We start from the raw sequence: 24389 nt of genomic DNA, 5'->3' as shown, positions 1-24389 counted from the left end.
TGTTTGTTTGTTTTTTTTTACAGTCAACTCTTGTAGTTCAAAACTTTTTAAAGCTAATATGCAATTGAGATTTTCATTATGCACCATTTATTTATTAATCGGAATACGAGGGTGTTGATTCCTGCTTTTTTTCCAAACTTTAATGATTATTGTTTGTCAGACTGATGTCATTCGTATCCAGCTGTCTGGAATTGATGATCGTATTCCATTGAAACCGATGACTAATCATCGGACTGCCACATTAGCTTTCAGCTGATTGCAGGGGTTTAATTGCGAAAAAAGTGGATCCAAAGTGCTAACCCCATTCAGAGTCATTAAGCATCAGCTTTAACAGTTATAAGCTGGATGACTGGTATATCACTTATAGCTTCCAGACCACAGGCAGCATTAGTGTCATTTCAGAACCTGTAAAACATTGGACTTATCAGTGTCCATTTGGTGTGCACTCAAAATGTAAATGCTTCAACTTCTATTGATCTCAGAAATCTCTTGGGATCCTGGAAGCACTTATGAATGATGGACTTCAAGCAAATCATCTTAATTGACAGGAACGAACACAGCAAATCCTCAAAATATTCAAGTCACTGAAGTCTCAAATGATTAAACTTGCACAGGTTCCTAATCTCAGTTCAGCCAACAGCATTTTTTATAATCCTTTGTGCAAGAAGCTAGAATCTAGTTACTGAGTGCGCTTTGTGGCTCCTGCCGGAAACTGTCCACATCTTAAGTGGTTGGAACATTTTATTAATTATTAATAACAGTTGAATATTCGTTAGAATCCAACATCCCTTTTACCTTTTGTGGCTTCTGAATCTTGAGGGCAGTAAACAAGAAGCCAAGTGCAGATTATTCCTGCTTTTCTACCTCACTACGATGATGTGATTATCACTTTGCACCACACCCACTCACAGTGCTTCATGGCTCACATGCTTTTTCTGTCTCTCATTACACTGAGAATTTACAAATATTGTGTGGATTCTCATTCTGTTAAGATTAAAGCAGTATTATCCTTTAAAGCCCATCCAGCTCCACTGTCTGCAACAGGTGAGATACAGTTTGCTGTTTTAATGACCAGTTAATCAAGAATGATTCTGCAGATTCTCCTTCCTGGTTGCTTAGCAGCATGACATCAAGCTCCTTTGTTAAACTGCATTAGGGTGGAAGGTCGGAAGTTGGTCTGGCGTCCCCACCCCAGGAGTCTCACAAGCCGAGCAGCAATACGTGAACATGTTAAATGTGAAAGGATGTCTATTTGGCTTGGGATCTCGCCACTGGCATGCATGAGGAGGCAGGCTGGAAAACAATTTAGAGAGAAATCTGAGAACGCTACCCATAACAGCTCTGTAATTTTATTTGCTCTAGATAGATGGGAGGAAAATCCCATTAGATTAGGTAGTGGTGAGTACCACTCCTACCTTCCCAATGTGCTGATAGACAGGCACACAGACTGACACACACTTTCTCATTTTATCTCAACCACTACATCTCTCTCTAACACACACACACGCACACTACCCAAAGTAAACTACTCCTGTAACAACTCACAACAACACACAAAAAACAAACACCACACTTTGCAGTCAACTTCCACTCTTTCTACTTTCTAACTTACAACAACAGTTACAGATAATACAGAGCAAAAAAAAAAAAAATCTTAACCCACAATGCAACTTTGTGTATTTTGAAGTGTTTTTACAGGGCTTTGAGTGCATTCATATTTCAAGCCCTTTTATCGCAACTCATATGGAAAAAGAAATGAAAGTGTTCATTGGCAAGTGAGCTGCTTGTGTTATTGGGCATGGCTCTTTGATCAATAATGGCCTGTACAAACCACAATGGGTATAGCCATTAGAATGCTATAGTAGCATGTCCCAGGGGAAGCATATTCCACAGTCTTTCCTCTAATAGGTTTTCAAATGCATCCTTTGTAAGTGCAACAACACATGCAGTATTTATTGCTCTTTGCTAAGTACAACACCTTTATCATCAGCAGCACTGAATTAATATTATTGAAAATACAACATACTCAATATGATGGTTTTTAAAATATATATATATATATATATATATATATATATATATATATATATATATATATATATATATATATATATATATATATATATATATATATTAATACAAGGTGTACAGTATCATTTATATATTGTATTTGTTCTGCTAATACACCCCCTGGAAATATGGGTTCACACAGCTGTTAGCTAAACTGTGTGACAGGCATTTACCAAAGCTGCACATGCTCAGAGCTCAATACCAGCCTGATTTACTCTTCCATTGATGTGGGCTGCAGAGAGTAATGATTATGTGCCAGGGTTAGTGCTAAACAGTATTTGACAAGTCATGGAAAGGTCTCTCTTGGAACAGCTGGACCCATGCTGGACCCTGGCTGCTCCTGACATGGGCTCAACTCAGTAGACATCAGGAGTTCATACCTAACAGTCGATGCATGGTGTTGCATAACACTGGGCTCCCAATTACCACTGGCTGCGTGGAAATATGTTTCCACTGGGCTTGGAAGACTGCGTAAATATGTGTCAGCTGACTTCTGCAAACTTACTTGTTTGGATGCGCAAAAACAATTAATATTCCACAATTACAAAAGTTAGATCCAATATCTGTCATAACTTTTTATTATAAATTGTGTAGATCTGGCAAGCAGACTACAGCCCAACAGAGAGTCTGCTGACCACATCAGCACAACCTTTGTGAGAGCAGTCTAAGTCACGTGGCTTCCTCAATCATTTCCATAAATTCAAAACAGTTTTAACTTTATCACGCAATATGTCAAGTTGTTTCAAATACAATAGACATTTAATGTTACAGAACTACGGCACATTTCAAAACTCATTTTGGCTTTTTTAAACTCACAGATAGGCTATAAGCTATACACGTGTATCGTAGATTCTTGAGCTGAAAAAAATAGATGTGTCCCCCTTGGAGGTGTACTGGTGGAATAATATTTATATTAAGATAATTAGTCTTAATGGTAGCTACAGTCGTGGTGCAGTGATTGTGGGACTGTAAGCATTCATTACATTAAAGGACGATTGCGCCCCCTCGAGTCAAAAAGGCGTAACTAGCTCGACTGTAAAACAAAGATGTTGGAAAAACGGCGTTCCTTCTCCCTGTGTATAGTCTGTCAGGCTCACCAGCCAGTTTAAATACCTAAGTGTTAATTCATATTCGCCCCAGAAAAAATATTTAACTAAAATATTGATGCTTTAAAACACATAATAAACTATTTCTGTATGATTTTTATTTTAAGTGCTTTTCATAAAAAGGATTGTAAGCAAAGCTGGACAGGAAGTAGTGCCTGAACGGAAAACATTGGGGTCAAATTTACCCGCGGACGCAGACGTTACCATGTTACCGAGTGACGCTATGAAGATCCAATATGGCGATAGCAGAAGGAAAGACGCATTAATATTTTTGTAATAAGTGTATTGCAGATCTGGTGAATCGGTTTTTATTTTTACATCAGCTAACGTTCAAGTGTAAAGATGGAGGACGAAGAGACAGCGCTGGTAAGACGTCACGGTTAAATGTTTGTACCGAGCAACTGGTTTAACATAAAAGCTACCCAGAGGGTTACCTGTTTTTTTTTTTCTTTTTAATTGGCAAACAACTCATGCAGTTAAGTTGTAATTTGGCCTTTCAATTGCGTGATACGCCAAGATACTCAAAAAATAGTTTTTACCGCGGCAGAAACTTTCAATGGCGTAGTTATAATAACAACGCAAGCATTTAGCTAAAAATGATAATGATGCCAACTGATAACTAACAAGCCACTTAAAGTGCAATGCTACTTTTTGTTCACGTCATCCTGCCTTTCTCAAGTATAACCCACTTTGCTCCAGTACAAACCCCCTTTCTTCTTTTTTTCTCCACAGGCGTTAATAAGATACTACTGCTTTGAAAAGTACTTCAGCCATGCTGTAAACACTGCAGCAGCTGCCCAGAGGAAATTCAGCAGTGACCCCATCTATAGTTTTTACCATGCGTATGGAAATCTTATGCAAGGTGAAGTAATAAAACATATATATTAAAAAATATTAAATTGTCTAATTACATCTGTCACAAATGCCCTACCTGTCCTTATTCGCTGTTTCACTGCAGATGAAATCCAGGAAGCCTCACTGGAGCTGGACGCAGTTAGAGACAGTAGAGATGTGTCTCTCTGCACGTTAATGGCTCTTGTTCATGCTGAGAAGAAAAAGACTAACCCAGGTAAGTCTGTGCTTACACTTTCTTTTTTTTTTCTTCTTTTTTTTTCTGTGCACAATCTTTAAAATGACCAGAAACATACTTTGAAGTAACTTTAATTAAAAAAAATTGTATTCACAGACAAGAATGTCATCCAGGAACTCGAGGCTAAGATCAAAGAAGATCGTAAAAGTGCTTCGCCCAAGAGTCTGTACCATGCAGGGATGTTCCTCTGGTTCCTGGGTCGAAATGACAAAGCGAGAGAATACACAGAAAGAATGATCAAAATCTCCAAAGGTTCTCGAGAGGTGAGATTCAAAATTTCTGTTACGTACTGGAGAAATGCAGTGAAATTGTTTTTATGCAATATCCTGAAGTGCTGAATGACACAAAGAGCATTCTGGCTTCTTTGTGTCTATTGATGGAGTGCCACTTGTTTTTCAGGGGACCATCCTGAAAGCCTGGATAGATGTAACATCTGGGAAAGACGCCTATGCTAGAAAAGCTGGGAAATACTTTGATGAGGCACTTAAAGAAAAAGCAGATGTTTTTGCCCTCATGGGAAAGGTGAGATGTGGTTTATAAATGTGTATTGTTCAGTCCTCTTTAACCTCAACTTTAAGAGCCATGATATTATACTTTATTTCTGTTTTTTCCTCCTAACATTTAAAATATTTATGGATCTGTTTTAGGCACAATATTATGAATATCGTCAGAACTACTCTGGAGCATTGGAGGTGGTCAAACAGGTTGTTGTTAGTTTCCCTGGGTTCTTGCCGGCCTTAAACAAGAAGATGAAGCTGTTGCTCAGCCTTCAGGAGTGGGAGCAAACCATTGACGCAGCACACAGGTAACTCACTTCATGGTTAGGAAATTCCCCTTTAATTATACACTTGATCAGATCCCAAGTGACATCACAAATCCAAAAATATATTTTAAATCACCACAAGGGATGTAGGAAAAAGACACAGTCAGCCTTTAAGAACTGCTCAGCATTCAAGTGCAACAAACACAAGCATGCTGTCTCAACACCAGTGCATACTGATTAAGCCATTGTTTGTGCTCACCCTTTTGGCGTAAGGCCAGAGTCAGACAGACAGCATGAAAAGGTCTTTGAGGGATGTGCAGAAGTCAAACACAATCTTCGGTATATGCTGCTTCATTGTTGCTGAACACAATGGAAGAGTGATTGCTTAAGTTGCTCCAAGTTTCAAACTGTTTTCATGCTTTATTGAGAAGGAAGCAGCTCAGAGTAGACTGTAGATCCTTTGGTAGCCATCACATTCCCACATTTGTCAAAGAATTCAACGCAGCATTTATTAGTGTCAGTCTAAGAAATCAGAGTTTGTAAAACGCAGGAGCTGGACTTCATTCAATACTGTCACTTACTTGTATCACCTTTCAGGCTTTTACAGAAGGATAAAAATAACCTTGAGGCCCTGCAGATGCTGGCTCTAAATTCTTTATGTCGTGAAGGTGATATCGATGAGGTAACACTCCCACTTCACACTTTCAGATGCAAATCCAAAAATGAGTATTTATAATGAAATGTGGCAAAGTGCAGATCCATTTACAGGAACTTTTTTTATGACCCCTTGACAGGCAGTAAAGCAGCTTTCAAACCTGATCAGTGGCTTGGAGATTGTTGAACCACGCAACCCAGAGCTTTTCTACAGGATGTCCCTCGCCTTCACCCGTGTTGTAAGACAGTTTGCGTTATCCTTCCAAATTCTCAATGAACTCTTTTTAATCTGACGTGTCTTATGTTTGGTGTACAAGATGACATTCTTGTTTTTCTTTCGATGTAGTGTGGTCGAAATGAGAAAGTGATTGAGCAGACTTTTCGGATGGTTGAGAGAGCCTTCTCTATGGCGTCAGGAGACTCAGATTTAGCCACAGAGCTGGGATACCAGTCCGTCCTGCACGGCAGAATCAAGGACGCTATGAAGTGGTACAGGACGGCGATGACTCTGGATGAAACAAGTGTCTGTGCAATGACTGGTAAGCTGCTACAATCATCAATCTGTTTTCCACTGTTGCTGTTTTTTTCCCCTAAAGAATGTGTATTTGTGACTCAGGTATAATTCGTTGCCAGCTGTTGGAGGGCCATCTGGACGACGCAGAAGAACGGTTGGAATGTCTGAGAGAGATTCAACAATCGATTGGAAAATCAGGGGTGACTCCCAGCTTCATATTTTCTGCCCTATTTTCTCCTTCATAAACTTTTTTTTTCTACTTGTCTTTCCTCTTATAAGTTTGCCTTTTCCATTTACCCACATCTTCTCAGGAGCTCCTGTACTTGCGTGCTGTTCTGGCAGTGAAGAAGCGTCGGCCCCAGGAGGAGGTGAAAAACCTGTTGAATGATGCTGTGGAGACACACTTGTCCACGCTGCAGGGTTTGCCTTTGGGAGTCGAGTACTTTGAGAAGCTGAACCCTGATTTCCTCTTGGAGATTGTAAAAGAGTATCTAGCTCTGTGTCCTGCTACGGTATGACTGAGGATCACCGCTAGTCCTTAAATGATCTCTATTGACGCCCTTAAATAACCAGTTCTGTATTTATTTTACACTCATAATGCCTATTTTGCTACTCTAGCCTCCAGCACAGGGTCTCCCTCCTGCCCCAATGCTCCAGCACTGTGCGACTCTGTTGGACACTGTGGTCAAGATTGTGCCAGGTCTCCCTCAGGGAGTCTTTCTTCTGGCCAAAGTCCGATATCTGTCTGGTGAGCACTGCACTTTGAGAATTTATTGATTTCTTTTGTGCCAATGCTTTTTTAACTTCTTTTGCTTCTGTGTTTCTTCAGGTGAAATTGATGCTGCTCAGAGCAGCCTGCAGCACTGTCTGGACCAGTGTCCTGCCCATGCAGATGCTCATCTGCTGATGGCACTGATTCATCTGCAGCAGGGGAACTTCACGTTGTGCTCCCAGTCTCTTGAGCTCTGCCTCAGCCACAGCTTCGGGGTCAGAGTTTATATGACATAACGGGATACTTGATGCACAGAGCATGCACATCTGCAGCCTCTGTTACTTAATATATATTTATACACACAAATGCATGAACTCATACAAACAACAACACCTACAGCGTTTGTAAAAACATCTACATTAAATGAATATTATGAGCTTTGGCAGCAGGGCTTGCATGATTATAACGGGTATGACTTCCTGTCCGTTCCAGATTCGAGATCATCCTTTGTACCACCTGATCAAAGCTCAGGCCCAGAAGAAAACGGGAGAGCTAAAGGAGGCTATTCAGACATTGCAGATGGCTATGAGTCTTCCAGGCGTCCGCAGAGCTGGTTCCTCGTACAAGTCCAAGACCAAGAAGATCGAGCTGAGTCCCGCTGACTGTGTCTCTGTTTTCTTGGAGTTAGCTGAGGCACTTTGGCTCAATGGGGAACAGGTAGGAGATATATTTTTATTCTTGTACTTTCCTCAGGGTTGAAATATGTTGTCCAAACATATAAATGTGTGTGATATTTCAGCATGAAGCAGCCAAGGTGATGCAGGATGCCATCAATGAGTTCTCTGGGACCCCTGAGGAGCTACGTGTCACGATTGCCAACGCAGACTTGGCCCTGCTGCGCGGCGACACAGAGCTGGCACTGGGCATGCTCAGAAACATTACCCCCGAGCAGCCTTACTACATTCAAGCCAAGGAGAAAATGGGAGACATATATCTGAACCACAGGAAGGAGAAACGTCTGTACGCAAGCTGTTACAGGTGAGCAGTAAATCTGGATCCAGATGAATAAAAAGGTGATTTGAGGGCAAAATAACACAACCACTCCATCTGAAACCTTTTGTAAATGTTTGATTGAACAGAAATGGCTGAAACTTAATTCAATACATGACCTTGGGATATTTGGTAATTTCATCCAGCGGGGCTGTAGGATTTAAAAGACCACAAACCAAAAGTAAATCCAATAATAATTTAACTGAAGCCATTTATGCTGTAAAACGGAAATGTGCCCCCACTGCCTCTAGACTACACTTTTCTGATGCAACAGCTGAGACGCAGTAAAGCATGACTTTACCTGCGACCAGCAGAGATGTACTGTATGTGTATAATGGAGTTCTCTATATGTGATGTGATATCTTTCTTTCCTCCAGAGAAATGGTGGAGAAGCTGCCAAGCCCTCATACATACCTGTTACTAGGAGATGCCTACATTAACATTCAAGAAGTGAGTCTTAGCTGGGATTTATCCATGCATTCAGATTACATTCCCTCATTATTCTGTGTAATACAACACCAGTTTTATGTTAAGAGAGACTTTTAAAAATGTTGTCAGTACAGTTAAACCCCAATGTGTAAACTTCTCTCTTCCTCCCTTCCGCTTGGCTTTAATGAAGTCCATCACCCTGGTCTTACTTTGATTAAAGGAACACACGGCTTCTCCTTCAGCCTTTGTATTGCAGTATGATGAAACCATTGTATTAACAATAGTTACCTCCGCCAATGAGGTTATGTTTTTATGAGAGTTTGTCTGTTAGTTTGTCTGTGAACAACATGACTCAAAAAGTAACAGACCTAGATGATCTAGATGAAATTTTCAGGAAATGTTCAAAATGGGATAAGGAAGAAGTGATTTAATTTTGGAGGTGATCCAGGTCACTGTCTGGATCCAGGATTTTTTATTAAAGGATTCTTTATCATTGTGAGATAGGGCTGTTTTCACCATATGTGTATATAACTCCACCATAAATGGTCGGTTTGCTGTAAAATATTTTTTAAAACACTAAAAAAGTATAGAATGCCAGGCTGTAAAAAGACAACTACTCAGGGGCTGGGAACATATCTACCAGTGTCTAAACACGGGTACATCCTGTGTCTAAACACAGGATGTACCAACCTCTTATTATGAGACACTGTAAGGATCTCTAAATGAGTGCTATGAAAGATGTCGGCACCCGCACTTGCGTAAGCAGTTTACCTCGCCTTTTGGCTGAGTTAGAAATGTTTGTCTTTGTGATTTGGCCTTGGGTTTGATTCCTGTGTTCCCTGGAAACCCTTGGATTAGTAGTTTGTGTTGACGTCTCAAATCAGGAGAGGAAAAGATGAAACATTATGGGGTTAAGTGCACCAAGGGAAAAGAGGGAGAGGAGCCTGTTGTAAAGTCTGCAGCAGCATGCTGATAACACGGCTATGCTTAGAGTACTAAAAGAAGCATCGTATCATCAAGAATGATTCGGTGGATTTTGCTCCAGAGGTGATCATTAGAAAATACTCCACCTTTGACTAAATGTTTAACAAACTTGATTGCCTACATGTTTTGTTGACAACAAAAACAGTATTTTAGAAGAGAGAAGCCATCTGTTTTTCTCTTATATAGTAAATGAATTTTAGAGATTTTATTGCCAAACTTAGGCGGATAAGATAACATAAAAACACAAGAGGATAGCATTCACCATGAGTCGACTGGTTGTAGCCTTCCCTCATAAATCCAGGCAGCAGAGATGAGTGGAGCAATGGGTGACACTGCTTACTTAAGAGAGGCACAGTTTGTTCAATGACAGAGTTGGTTTTCTGTGACTCAGGTAGCCTGCAGGATGTGATGAGAGACGGACAGAGCCTCCAAAGATCAGGCATGTTTGCACATATTCTGGTTGTGAGGGCAGGGAACCGACTCAACCGTTACAAATTATACGCTATTCAGCAACTTTGACATTTTGTGAATGATCAGCTGCACAAGGCCTCCTAAATACTTAATAAAGTTTCAAACCAACAGCATGTAATGAGATGACTAACCATGTGATGTGTTTTTATCCTCAGCCAGAGAAAGCCATTGAGGTTTATGAGCACGCTCTAAAGAAAAACCCCAAAGATGGAGCTTTAGCCAGCAAGATCGGGAAAGCCCTCGTCAAGACTCACAACTACGCCATGGTTTGTGTCGCACTATCATTGTAGGCTAAACAAAAACCCGCACACAGAAAACTCTAATGTTGACACTGCTGTCACACAGGCCATAAATTATTACGAAGCTGCTCTGAAGACGGAGCAGCAGAACTTCCTGCGGTACGACCTGGCTGAGCTGCTTATGAAGATGAAGCAATACGAGCGCTGTGAGAGAGTCCTGCTGGAGGCTTTGGCTCATGAACCAGGTACGTCACAACCTCTGACGTTAAACAACTAGAGGGAAATAAATAAGAGGATTGAGTCATGGTGATTTTGCCCAGTCATTTAGACAAACATGTCTCTGTTTTTATTTGTTTATATTTTGGTTTTGTTTCTAACTGCATTTTTTTCTCAACAGCGAATGAACTGCCGGCTCTCTCTGATGATTGCCGTTATCTGGTTCTGTTGGCAAAGGTCCAAAATAAGGTGGACAAAAATGAGGATGCTTTACTCACATTACAAAAAGTGAGTTACACTCTGACCACTTTTTAAAAGGCGGAAGCTTTCTTTATTTTGTTTTCCTCTGAGCTTGTGTTTTGCCATGTATAGGCCCGGGATGTGCAGGCCAAGGTGCTGAAGCGGGTTCAGTTGGAGCAGCCCGACGCCATCCCCGTGCAGAAGCAGCTTGCTGCAGAGATCTGCGCTGAGATAGCTAAACACTACACGAGTCAGAGGGGCTATGAGAGAGCAGTCAAATTCTACAAAGAAGCTCTTGTGTATTGTGAGACTGATCGCAAGGTCAGTGCAGCCGAATCAAAAACGTCCTGTGTGCTCACTGCAGCTGTGGATAACAGGCACTGGCATCTTTACGAGTCTTGTGCTTGTGTTTTGTAAAAATTTGTGATCCAAGTTGTTGATAGTTTAGAAGTCAGACGTAATTCTCTGAAGGATGTTGTCACATGAATTTATATAAGTGTTGTCTCTGTACTAGGTGATGCTGGAGTTGGCTCGCTTGTACCTCACTCTAGACGAGGCTGATGCATGCCAGGAGCAATGCAGCTTCATTTTGAAGAGCGATCAGTATAACGAAGACGCAACTTTGGTTTGTTCTTTTCCCCCTCTGTAACTGATTCTACTTTGAGCTTGTTTTTGTGGTATAGATTTCTTACATGCACTTGTTTGCAGATGATGGCTGACATTATGTTCAGAAAGCAGGAATATGACCAGGCAGTTTTCCACTTTCAACAACTTCTGGAGCGCAAGCCAGGTTCATCAAAACTCCTTATACACATGAATAATACATTTTTTACTATGAATGTTATTTATAACTTCCTTGTGTTGCTTTCAGACAATTACATTACTCTGTCACGTCTTATTGACTTATTGAGGAGAGCTGGGAAGTTGGAAGAAGTTCCAAGGTTTATTGACATGGCGGAAAAGCATTCTTCCAGGACAAGGAAGTTTGACCCAGGGTTCAACTACTGCAAAGGACTTCATCTTTGGTGAACCATTTGAACTATTGCCTCTGAAAATCGACAGCCCTGTTCCTAAGTATGCCACTAGAGGTGTGTTTTCTTTTCAGGTATACTGGGCAGCCCAATGAAGCTCTGGGACACTTCAACAAAGCACGAAAAGACAACGATTGGGGTGAAAATGCCGTTTATAACATGATTGAAATCTACCTGAACCCGGACAATGAAACCATAGGAGGGGAAGTGTTTGAGACTTTGGATGGGGAAATTGGGTGAGAACCATAATGTGCATAAAAATACTTAAAGTTGACATTTGAAAAAGCATAAAGTAGTTTGATCCATATCCCATCTGTTAACAGGGAGATGTAGTACCTATACTTCTACCTGTCAGCAGGGGGAGCTCCCAATTTTTGGATTTTTAGGAGCGTTCATGCTGTCCAACAGTTTTCCTGCCATGTTTCAAACTCTAATCCTCAACTTTGTGTCTCTTTAGAAACTCCACAGAGAAGCAGGAGTCTGAGCAGCTCGCTGTGAGAACAGCCGAGAAGCTGCTGAAGGAGATAAAACCTCAGACGCCAGGTGGACATGTACAGCTCCGCATTTTGGAGAACTACTGCTTTCTGGCTACTAAGCAGAAGGCGAATGTAGAGAAAGCCCTCAGTGTGTTCACAGAGATCGCAAACAATGAGGTAAGTAAACTCCAGATGGTACACATGACTTACATTACATGCTGTCCTGTGTAAACACACCCCCAACTGGAGCTTCACGTTATTTCAGGTTCAATCTGTCAGTCATTCATTTCGGTTTAACTCAACATTACAATATATCTGGCTTAACTATTACATTCAGGTATTTCTTTTAAACAACTAAATTGGTGTAGCAGGTGAGGTGTGTGAGATCCATCTTGTCCAACCAAGGTTCTCTGGGTGATTTCAGAAAGACCACGTTCCAGCACTCTTGGCCATGGCGACAGCTTTTATGGTGCTGAATCAAACTCCCCGAGCCAGGAACCAGCTGAAACGCATAGCTAAGATGAACTGGAGCATTGTCGATGCTGACGAGTTCGAGAAGAGCTGGCTGCTCTTGGCAGACATCTACATCCATTCGGGGAAGTATGACATGGCTGGGGACCTCTTAAAAAGATGCCTCAACCATAACAAGGTGGGCCTGGAAATACTGTCACTGCCTGAGTAATGTGTGGTTCATACAGAGAAATCCAAGTCAAACAAAACCTTTTTCTCCTCTGGTTTGATACTTTGATACACTCATGACTTTGTGTCCCTTTTTTGCAGTCATGCTGTAAAGCTTATGAATATCAGGGCTACATAATGGAAAAGGAGCAGGCTTTCCGTGATGCAGCGTTCAACTATGAAATGGCTTGGAAATATGGAAATCGGACCAACCCAACTATTGGTACATCAAACAGAATCACATGTCCACATCTATTTATAACTTCAATGTGGGTTAACAGAATTAAATTGCTAACAGTTGCATCCTTTTTCCTCAGGGTACAAGCTGGCTTTCAACTATTTAAAAGCAAAGCGGCATGTAGATGCCATTGATGTGTGTCATAAGGTGAGACACCTGCGGATGCTGACAGCTTGAGAAATAAGATCTTTTTTTTAAATCTTGTGAAATCATCTTTGTTTTGCTCCATCCACAGGTTTTGGCTGCTCACCCAAATTATCCAAGAATGAGAAAGGACATACTGGACAAAGCTCGGGCTGCTCTGAGATCTTAGAGCTGAAGCTGAAACATGCAGAAAGATATTCCTATTCCATGATTACTTACTTTTTATTGTTTGCTTCTTTTTTTCTGTGGGAAAATCTCATTTAACATATTGTGATGTTAGTTTTTTTTAAGTATATAAGTAGTTATATTGATATTTTGAAAAATAAAATTATTTGGATACTATACGTTGGGTTTTCCATCCCACTCTTCTTTCCTCTCTTTATTGAAATGTTTTGATGAAGTCATGTCCTTTATAGACAGTTTGCATCATCAGTATCCCTCCGTGTAATCACCACACAGACAAACATTTACAACCGTGACTGGAAAAAAGTGCAGGACACACCGGTGAACGTTTTAATAGTCATAGTAAAGCGGACGCCTGCAGTGGATAGGAAGTGCCGGAGAGCACAGCCACCACAGATGGAGTCACTGTGTGCGACTCTGAGGCAGAAAAACCTCGGACTGGGCAACGGAGCAGACTCCCTGCGGCTGGAGTCCGCGTCTCCACTCCGCCAAGCATCCAAGTCTTTATGAAGACCAAACAAGACGTTTGAGGATTAAGAGTCACTCAGAGTCCACTGGTGAGTGTCAGCTTAGTAGCTTTTCATCGCAGGGAGCGGGGATGTCATTAAAAAGAGTTGTTGCATCAAAAAAGACGGTTAACTTTTCCAAAAATCCACGCCGGACCGTGTGCGTTTTTTGGTTTTATTTATTTCTCTGGTTCACGCTTCATGTGCAGGATGTGGTGATTTCTCAGAGAGCCTGATTGGATGCGGTGGGCTGTGTGTGGGGTATACCGCGTTCCTCCTTCATATGTAGCCCAGCAACTGTCCCAGTGAATGACCGGTTGAACAAATCCTATTAATGACACCATTATTGACTGTGAGGAACTCTGAGGAAAGCTCAGTCTGCTGTATTCCGGCAGGCAGTCACTACTTTTGCAGTTTTCTTCACGATACATGTTGAAATTTGCGGCAAATTTTGTGCTAACATTTACTTTTAAGTTTTTTTTGCGCATATTCTGTTGAGTTTCAAAGCTAACAGTTAACTTATATCTCATTTGCCTTCTCGATATCTTCACGTGAACGTTCTCGTTTTGTCTCATCTCCAGGCAGGTATGGCTTTTTTGGACAAGCAGATGAACACTCTGCGCACGCGCACCAGGATCTCTCCGCCCTCTACCTGAGCAGAGCGCACCTGGGTCCAACGAGACGGAAGTTCTCTCTCCACCAAATCTTTTTTTGTCTTCCGAGAAAGTGGCTTTGGAGTCCGGACACGAAACCGAGGACTTTAAAAGAAGTCAGGATGCCATTTTTTGATCATGATAACAAGAATATAAACAACTTTTCTGTCCTTACTCTGTGACTCAGCGACTCATGGTACGTGCTCTTTTACTCTGAAGGAATCCGAGACACAGATCGGTTACTGATTTCCATAAATAGCTTCTAAATATGTCATTTGATTTGATACTAAAGTTCAAATCATCCATATTATGAAGCAGGAAACTCAAATAAGTGGCCTTAAGTGTTAGTTTTATTATCTTGTGATATGACAGGTACTGTGCAACCATATGTCTTTAATCTAGTTATTTTTTCATTTTTGATACCAAAATGTATGTGCATTATTTTTTTCTAGCTGAATCTCAGTCCAAAGAAAGCCTCCTCCCTGATTTAGAAGATGACAGCTCTCCGCAGACTCCTCCGAAGGCGCCTGAACCCCCTGAAACTGGTGATAGTAGCCCTCATCTTTGTCACATTTGTGTTCCTCATACAACGGGAAGTGGGCACCCAACAGGAGGACCCGTGGCTTAAAGACACTGCGGTAAAGCGGGACTCCATGCTGGACATGGTGATGGGAGCTGTCAATAACTTAAAGGATGCTATACCAAAGATGCAGATCAAAGCCCCTGTGCGTATCCAGGACAGTGGGGGCAGCTCGTCCTGCCTGCCCGGTCACTACACTGCAGCAGAGCTCAGGCCGGCTCTGGAGCGGCCGCCCCAGAACCCTCTTGCTCCTGGAGCAGATGGAAAGCCTTACTACACAGACTCACTGAGCCCAGAGGAGCAGAAGGAGAAGGAGAGGGGTGAGGAGAAACACTGCTTCAACCTGTTCGCCAGCGATCGAATCTCTCTGAGCAGAAACCTGGGCGCAGACACAAGACCTCCAGAGTAAGTCAGTCTCTGTGCTCTTTGAAAACGCTGAGCAGCATCTAACCAAATAACACTCAATTCATCCTCCGAATGATCTGACCCTGAAACAACAAGTAATCACACCATGTAACGTGTGTAAAAGCTGTGTTGGTTCTGTACAAGAAGTACCTCCCCATTATTTCCTGATGTACTGGCTCAGAATAAAACTGAATCACACACTGGAAAACATCACAGAGTAAAACAAATGGTTTAATGAAAAACTGACTGGTCTAACCAAAACTCATTCATCATGTTCGCTTTTAGAGAACAATCTGCAACAGAAACCACAGAGATGAGAGCTCTGACTGGGACTTTGTCTCAGCCTGCCTGCCCAGTTACTGTGGCCACTTCAGAGAGAAGCACAGTTATTTTTGGCTAATGATGGTACACGGAGGTCCAAGTCATTGTCAGGACATCGTCAGTACTGGACACAGACATTAAGTCTGTCCATGTCCTGGCTGTCTAACCAGGGGAAACTACAATGCCTGATATTGCAGGTATCTGAAAGGCTGCCACACATGCGGTGTCAAGCCTGAAACAGACACCCCACAGGGGAGAGTCAGCAGATGTAATAACTAGACTATTGTGCCACTCAGGATCTGGATGGGACAGTCACATCTTTGTGCTCCTTTCTCTCTTTTTCCTTGCAGATGCATTGAGCAAACCTTCAAGCGATGCCCCCTCCTGCCAACCACCAGCGTGATCATCGTGTTTCACAACGAGGCCTGGAGCACTCTGCTGAGGACTGTGTACAGTGTCCTGCACTCCTCCCCGGCCATCCTCCTTAAGGAGATCATCCTGGTGGACGACGCCAGCGTAGACGGTAAAGATTCAAGAGGGGGCCCTTTAAGCTCTCCTTTGGGTTTTGATTTCATCCTGCATGCTGGGTGGGCAGCTCTCAAAACGTGCAGAGAGGAGCTCCCTGCTTGCTCCCTCTGTAGCCAATGAAGCGGGTTACAACAGGAAGTGAAGGGGCTGCTGGTGAATACTTTCCAAAGAGGAATTAGCGGTGGTTGTGTTTATAAAATGAATCAGAGTTGAGGCTCGATAATCGTTTTTTGGAAGGAAACAAATTTTAGGAGAACAGAGAGGATTTAGGAATGCAGTTTATCTGACTCTGTAAACTTAGCTTTTAATCACTCCCAGCCACAGGTGGAGGCCTGCTGTGCAGAAATCCTGACAGAAAGACAAACTCAGGATAAAAGAAGATAGCTTTGTCCTTTTTCTCTCAACTATTTTTGATCAGTTGGATGTAGTTTTTATTTCACTTTGTAGAAGAAAATTCAAGTTGTCCTCACATTTCCCCAACTTCATCAGATCATTCATACATTTTTCATGATTTTGTTGTCTCTAATCTGTCTTTCAGATGTGTTAAAGGAAAACTTAGATGAGTATCTGAAGCCGCTAAACATCGTCAGAGTTGTCCGCCAGCGGGAAAGAAAAGGACTCATCACCGCTCGCCTGCTGGGTGCCTCCGTGGCCACCGGTGACACCCTCACCTTCCTCGACGCCCACTGTTAGTCAACACGCTGACGTTTCACACACAGTCAAACCAGTTACTTTAGGGACACACCCTCACTCACTCACACACACACACACACACACACACACACACACCTACCTGAAGTTTGTTTTTCTTTCAAGTCTTTATGTGTCAGACAAAATTAGCCATCCAGCTGCTGTTGCTGAGGACTATGTAACAATGCAATGCATGATTTGTGTGTGTGTGTGTGAACAGGTGAATGCTTTCACGGATGGCTGGAGCCACTGCTGGCTAGAATAGCAGAGAACTACACCGCAGTAGTGAGTCCAGATATTACCACTATTGATCTTAATACGTTTGAGTTCGTGAAGCCGTCCCCGTATGGGCAGAACCACAACCAGGGGAACTTTGACTGGGGGCTCACCTTTGGCTGGGAGGCTCTGCCAGACCACGAGAAGAAGAGGAGGAAGGATGAAACGTACCCTATCAAGTAGGCAATAACCCTGCAGCAGAAAAAAACAACAACCCTGTATAAACTGCTTTTTATCTTACCGAACTTCTGGTGAAATCTCTCAACAGGACTCCTACATTTGCTGGTGGACTCTTCTCCATCTCCAAAGAATATTTCTACCACATAGGAAGCTACGATGAACAAATGGAGATCTGGGGCGGGGAGAATATTGAAATGTCCTTCAGGGTGAGCAGTTAATCAGGATGTGCTGCACTTTCTTGTTTTGTAATGTTGAATCATCCTTTTATCCAGAGGTGTGTCTCCATTTATGTCATTCTGCATCTGTGTGTGCTGACTCCCCATAACCTGAAGGTGTGGCAGTGCGGTGGACAGCTGGAGATCCTCCCTTGCTCCATTGTGGGTCATGTTTTCCGCACTAAGAGTCCCCACACCTTCCCCAAGGGGACGCAGGTGATCGCTCGTAACCAGGTTCGACTGGCTGAAGTCTGGATGGACGACTACAAAGAGATCTTTTACCGGCGGAACCAACAGGCTGCACAAATAGCAAGAGATGTACGTATGAACGAACCCCATGTTTCTATCCTGGGATCCTATTAAAGCAGAAAACTTCTGCTGCACCATGTTTCACTCGTCATGGTCATATTTAGGTGGTTTTTAAGACCCCTAATTATCCCCTAACTCCACCCTGAAGACAAGTTCCTGCAAATCCTGCTCCTTATGTCTCGTCTGATCATGAGTAACTTAGCAAGAAAAGCTCAGAATTCACAGATAAATGTGACTTTAAAGGTGAATGCAGGATCTCAGTACAATCAGGCACATTCTTTAAAACAGAGAGAAACAGATAGGACGTTGTTGGCTAAAAGCTGTTATCAAACAGAGGGAAAATGGGGCCTGAAGGAAGTCAGTGCTGCTAAATGACAGGTTCTCAGTGTTTCCCAACATGTGGTCCCAAAAGGTGCCATAAACAATTTCCCTCGGGGCGATACCTCACAGAGCGGGGCCAGCCCTTCTCTCACTCGACTTTGAACAAACACGCCGTCGTCAACGGCTTAAAAAAAAAGTCCCCGTCATTTGAGTAAGTGGCGTCATTATTCAGGAGCAGGGGGCGACTGCAGATCCTTGTAAATGTCCTGTTTGGAAAAGAAGGCTGATCGAACGCTCAGCTGGAGTTAATTTGTTTTACAAAGGAGTCATTAGAGCTGCAGGAGACAGTCACTGACTTTAGGGGAAAAAGTGGTGCTGTGGATGCAAATCAGGATTCAGAAGTCCAAACATAAATACTGTTGGTGTAATAATCTGTTAATACAGCTGCAACTCTTCATCAGTTCATTATCCAAAACCATTTTTTTAATACTTAAATTTTATTCGCTTTTTTGATGAGGTTACAACAAAAGAACATGTCATACAACAATTTGGTGTCAGTTAACAAAAGTCCATATAGCCTCCCTACAAATAGTCCATTCTCCTCAGTCTTTCAGGTGGGTTTTAAAGTCCATCCACTTTTTCCATTTTTTTGGCAAATAGGTAGTTGAAGTCTCAAATTGTATGTGAAGTTCTCCATGTCATGTAGATCTTCCACAATGTCCAACCAGTTTTCAGTGTGGGAGGGTCTTCCTTGTACCACTTCCTTGTTATGGCTTTCTTAGATGCCACAAGTAATATTCCAACCAGGTGTCTGTCTTTGTTTTGAATATTTTCTCGTGTTAAGTTTCCCAAACAATTCACATGTCTTAGGAATTAGATAACCCAAGATTGCTTTCATTTCTTTCCACATGTCATTTTTACACACTGCCGAAACACATGAGCATGGTCCACATCACTCCCCTCACTATCTCCAGCAAGGTTGTGGGACAAGTGAGGATTTTCCTCTGATTTTCGGGGTGATTAAAAATCATATTATGTTTCTCCAGCCATATTCCCTCCACGTTCTTGAGCTTGATGTTTTACTTTGCGTCTTACACGTTATGCCAATCTTCTTTAGTTCTTTTTCTTTTTAGTTCTTTTTCCCACTGATCTCTAATGTAGAGAGTGGAAGTTGTTGTATTTCTTAACATGTTTTGGTACAGCACTGTAACTACTCTCCTGACTGTGCCTCTATATGCATTGCATAATGTTGTAATCAATCCGTTTAATTCACATGGGGAATCAGGCTTTATCTCTTTATTGAAATAATCCCTGTTTTGTAGGTACATGTAAAAATCTTTGTTCTCTAAGTTGTATTCTCTACTCAGTTTAATGAAGCTTTTTATTTCTCCTTTTTCAATCAATCTGTCAATTATTGTTGTGCCTCTAGATGCCCATTGTCTAAACCTTTGGTTCAGGGTTCCTGGTTTAAAATTAGAGTCATAGGCCATCCAACTCAAAATCTTTGCCTCATTCTCCAATTTGTATTATTTTACTATTTAAAACCAGATTCCCAAAGTGAACCTTGTTGCTGGATTCAATAACCCCTCCTTTTCCTTATACATATTTCTGTTTGCAATCAAACTCTGCACATGGCATCCTTCCATGTTCAGCTCACTCTCCTTCCATCCTGTAAAATAATTTGCATCACACCAACCTATCAAGGGACGGAGTTGAGCTGCATGATAATATTCTTGGAGGTTAGGCAGTGCCAATCCTCCCTCATCTTTGGGTATTTGAAGTGTAGAAAATCGAATTCTTGGTTTATGCCCATTCCAGATGAATCTTGAATTTATTTGGTCCCACTCTTGGAATTGGGAGGGAAGGGATCTGTATTGGCAAGCACTGAAGATTTCAATTCTTGAACTGAAATCTAACAACAATACTGACCATCTATCCAAATCCTTAAACATTTCCTGATAAAACCAAATTTATTTTAAACTAGTGGATAATTTCAGCAGCTCTTGCATCTTTCATCTTCTTTAGTCCTTTAATGAATCAATATTTCCGCTTGCTTACAAAAGCTTCCACCTTCAGACAGTGTGACAAAATAATTGATTATTTTAATTTTCAACATTATACAGAATCAAAAAGGTTAATTGTTTGGCGTTGAAAGTAGCCAGTTAATAAATCAATAATAAAAGAAAGAGTATTAGCTGTCATCATAATCCAAGCTCAAGTCTTTGAACAAATATCAAACCGGTTGTCACGACCTTTCGTACACATATGTTGGAACACAAAGGATTACTCTGACTGCCTCAGGCGTTTCCCTGAAATTTCTGCTGGTGACATTTTATTTGTTGAAACATCATAATCATTTTTTTATTTCTTCACTCTTGTACATTATGGGGTTACATTTTCCCTGTGTCCTGCGGGTTATTGTTTAAGTGAAGCACTCAGAGTGTGTTTGCATGCTGGTATTAGCATTTAGCTTAAACTCTTGCCAACGTCTTTCACATTCCTTTACAAACTGCACAAGCCTGTTCATACATTAAAAACATATTGTGCACACTTAATTTGAATCTACTGAGAGGAAATGTTTGTGTTGATGCTGCTGCCTCTTGTGGACAAAGTTGTAACTTATTTGTCACAAACACCTGCAAATATAATGTTTTCTGACATGAAATATCTCATCTGGAGCTCTACTAGATATATCTGTCATGTTGCGCTGGTTGAACTCGTCTATTTTTAGGTTCACTCACATATGCCTGCATTTGTGGAATAAACCCGGATTCTATTTTGTAGCTTAATAATATTTCAGTTATATTTTGTTTTAACAGAAAGCCTTTGGAGATGTCTCCAAGCGCATGGCCCTACGTGAACAGCTGCAGTGCAAAAGCTTCTCCTGGTATCTAACCAACATTTATCCAGAAATCTTCATGCCTGATCTCAACCCCCTCCAATTTGGCTCTGTAAGATCACACACACACACACCATCTCTGACACACACACTCTCCAAACCTCTGAGCTCTGTCTAGCCACTGTGGGTTTCCACTTAGGATCTCTGGAGGGTTCTGAGCTTTTCCAATTTGACACCAGTGAATGGACTCCTGAGAGCAGCAGTTGTTTGAACAGCTTGCACTGGATGTTAGTTTTTGGTTTTGTTTCCTCTCACTGCTTTCCCCTCTTCCCTGCTCTTTCTCTGTAGATAAAAAATCTGGGCCGAGACTCGTGTCTGGACGCTGGGGAGAACAATGAGGGTGGGAAGCAGCCGATTATGTACCCATGCCATGGACTTGGAGGAAACCAGGTTGAATAGAAAACAAACCTTTTATTTATCTTTATTTCCCAAATGAACAAGAACAGCTTTAATGACAGTGGTTGATTTTTTTGTTTCTTGCTGTAGTATTTTGAGTACTCCACGCACCACGACATAAGACACAACGTGCAGAAAGAGCTGTGTTTGCATGCGATGGACGGTGCCGTAAAGCTGGAGGAATGCCAGTATAAAAGCAAGAGTACTGCTGTCGGAGTGGAGCAGAAATGGGAGCTGAAGGATGTGAGTTTTTGTGCTTTTATTTGTAAATTAAGATGTTTGTGTTTTCTCTCTAAGAATGTTGATATTTCCTCTTTATCATGTAGAACAAGCTGTTCTACTTGCCAGCACGGCACATGTGCCTGAGCGCCCGCCATGAGATCCCCTCTGTGACCCTCTGCAACCCTTCGGACAGATTCCAGCACTGGACCTTCGTCTAAATGTGCAAACTACCACAAAACACTGGGACAGGAGTTTACCATACTGCAGGAAGTTAGCGCGCAGTATATTTTAGATGAATGACTGAGTTTTAATTTATTTTTATAAATGGAAGAGCTGAGCTGCTCCTGATGGGAAGTTTGGACTCTTGGAGAAACCAGGGTGCGTGTGAGAGGGAAGCACTGAAACGACACTTCAAGTAAGACTGTGATCCTTGGAACGATGGTGACACACTGTGATGACAAATGTGATTCTGCTTCGACTTTTTCGCTAAGCTGTGTTGTCACAACCAGGATGCCTGACACGGGTATGCAGAGTGGACACTGACCATGACAAAGGATTCGAAACAAAGTCAGAAAAAACACAGTGCAGTGGAAAACGTATTGTAAACACAGGGTTCAAGATGGACATGCAAAAAGCAAAACCACCAAAGAAACTTTAAGAGAAAAAAAACCTGAAAAAAACTTTTCCCTTTAAATGTACTTTTGAAACGATGCAAAGTTTCTTCTTTGCTGCCGTCCAGTGCCTTAGATGCTATTTAATATTGGGTGGATGAAGTGGTGGAGGGATGGGTGAGAGTGAGGTGGGGTTAACGCAGGAAATTAAGTAAATGCTAAGACCAGGACACCTTGAGATGAAAAGATTTGAATGCAAGAATACAAGAAAACACACGTCTGATATAGCAACACTGCAGAAAGTTCAGGATCAGAATCAGGATTTTGTGCGAGTGGAATTAACTGAGGTTTATTATCATTTAAGAGAATATATGCTGTGGTGTTTCTAGTACAATATCTTGGACATGAATTTATGAGGATTGACTAAGTGATAGAAAATCCTCTTTTTACAATACTAGCTTCAATTCTAGGACAAAGGTGAACTCACAATTCCCTGAAACAGTTTCAAAATCACCCAGCATCTTTTTTTTCATCCTTCCTAGGAAAGTGTTACCTCAGCAGAACCATCATTTGAAAAAGAGATTAAGTTATTTGAGTAAAGTGTGCTGGCCCTTTAAGAATGATTGCGGTTTGGACTTGTGCCAATGAAAAAAAGTTGAATTTATTTTCATATTCATGAACAGTGTAACTTTTGAGAACTTCTGCAGTGTTTCCCTGTATTATTTAAAAGTAAAAGGGAACATTTCATGTCACGATGCATGAAGGAACTCTGTAACTCACACACCCTGACACTCTCCTTTCTTTATCTAAAAGTAAGTTCACAGATACATTTCTGGTGCAGGCACTAGTGTTTCAGCGACTGATGAGTGTGAGGTTTGGGTTTGGTTTGAGAAACAGTTTGGATGTGTGTTTGCTTTAAGTGTCAGGTGTTGTCAGACAGCACTGGTATGAAAAGGTCTTGATTCTAGTTCAATAAATTCAGTGGGAAAGTCCTGGGAGCAACCTTGTGTCATTTCCCCGCAGTGACCAGCAGAGGGCGCTTACACCCAAGAAATTACTGAACTTGTACAGTTGTTGGCTAACAGTTTGAATTTAATTTATTTCAAAATCATGTCCAAAATGAAGCAACTGAAAATGAAGTTGGCTCTACCTACAGTTTGAAAAGCCAAACACATTAAAAAACAAGTATAACATTTTGTGCAAAATGTTTGCTTTTCACAGAAAAAAAGAATAAATAAATCAGGCACATGAAGCTTTACAACACAACCCGCATGAAACAAAAGACAGTTTTTAGATAGTGAATCAATTTACTCAATACAGACTTTTAGTAAAACCACAATAAATACACATTTCAATATATCATTCATAATAAATACTGGAAAATAAAATCCAACTGGATGCAGTGTCACTGAATATAGCCTTCTCACATTGAATCTTTTTGGCACCATTTATCTGTAATGTAGATCGTGTTGATGCCTTTGATTGCCTGAAAGCAGTCTGTACGCTTTATTTCCCCCCGAGGTGGCATGAAAGGTCCCAGCTACTCGACAGTCGCACATATTACCGTTAAAAATCCAGAAGAGAGACTTTCTTATTCCAAAATATGGTCAATACTTGAGAGCCTGAAGGATGGAGAGCAACTGTAGTCATGAAAGGAGCAAAGAGAGACAATGCTGTGGTTGTACTGTTGACCAAATTATCACAGGCACTCAATTCCTGAGCAGTTAATCCAATTTCTTTTTTTACATGACCTTTAAAAAAAGATGTTCTGAAAGGTTATTAACACATTTTTGGTAAACAACTTTTAAAAATCTGTCTGTTAAGTGATTTTGAATAGCTCATTATAGGCTCAGGAACCATATTTTAAGTGTTAATATCTGATATGAACCACATTTGTCAATAGTCTTTGATTGTCAACCTTGAACATTTTTTCCCTCCATTCACACTTGGTTAAAATGTGTCACAGTCAATATTCAGAAAATAGTCTTT

The 24389-nt window shown here is 41.4% G+C and overlaps 2 protein-coding genes across 3 annotated transcripts; both read left to right on the top strand.

The window, feature by feature from the left end:
* The first annotated feature begins 3403 nt into the window (after positions 1-3403).
* ttc21b (tetratricopeptide repeat domain 21B) lies at positions 3404-13519 on the top strand. The gene is made up of 29 exons (XM_074695401.1): positions 3404-3542; positions 3909-4038; positions 4135-4245; positions 4363-4529; positions 4666-4788; positions 4914-5071; positions 5627-5711; positions 5824-5922; positions 6030-6222; positions 6300-6397; positions 6509-6709; positions 6816-6945; positions 7027-7184; positions 7402-7626; positions 7709-7947; positions 8337-8409; positions 9999-10109; positions 10189-10327; positions 10480-10586; positions 10671-10859; positions 11053-11163; positions 11247-11328; positions 11410-11563; positions 11644-11805; positions 12027-12222; positions 12470-12694; positions 12826-12946; positions 13041-13108; positions 13197-13519. The coding sequence occupies exons 1-29, from the start codon at positions 3519-3521 to the stop codon at positions 13272-13274; spliced, it is 3957 nt and encodes a 1318-aa protein (XP_074551502.1). The 5' UTR covers positions 3404-3518; the 3' UTR covers positions 13275-13519.
* Positions 13520-13676: 157 nt separating this feature from the next.
* Positions 13677-23930, top strand: galnt3 (UDP-N-acetyl-alpha-D-galactosamine:polypeptide N-acetylgalactosaminyltransferase 3 (GalNAc-T3)). 2 transcript variants are annotated; one of them, XM_074695404.1, is made up of 12 exons: positions 13677-13845; positions 14376-14643; positions 14900-15432; positions 16104-16276; positions 16820-16969; positions 17192-17426; positions 17516-17633; positions 17760-17960; positions 21092-21223; positions 21460-21561; positions 21658-21810; positions 21894-23930. In XM_074695404.1, the coding sequence occupies exons 3-12, from the start codon at positions 14942-14944 to the stop codon at positions 22005-22007; spliced, it is 1869 nt and encodes a 622-aa protein (XP_074551505.1). In that variant the 5' UTR covers positions 13677-13845; positions 14376-14643; positions 14900-14941; the 3' UTR covers positions 22008-23930. The 2 variants fall into 2 exon arrangements, with proteins under 2 accessions (XP_074551505.1, XP_074551506.1); XM_074695405.1 differs by lacking the exon at positions 13677-13845 and adding an exon at positions 14132-14146.
* Positions 23931-24389: the final 459 nt, after the last annotated feature.

This window comes from Halichoeres trimaculatus, unplaced genomic scaffold, assembly GCF_033239565.1.
Source record: "Halichoeres trimaculatus isolate MK-OKI-2021-1 unplaced genomic scaffold, fHalTri1.1 fHalTri1_scaffold_19, whole genome shotgun sequence".
Lineage (NCBI taxonomy): Eukaryota > Metazoa > Chordata > Actinopteri > Labriformes > Labridae > Halichoeres > Halichoeres trimaculatus.
This window is presented reverse-complemented; position numbering and strand designations above follow the sequence as displayed.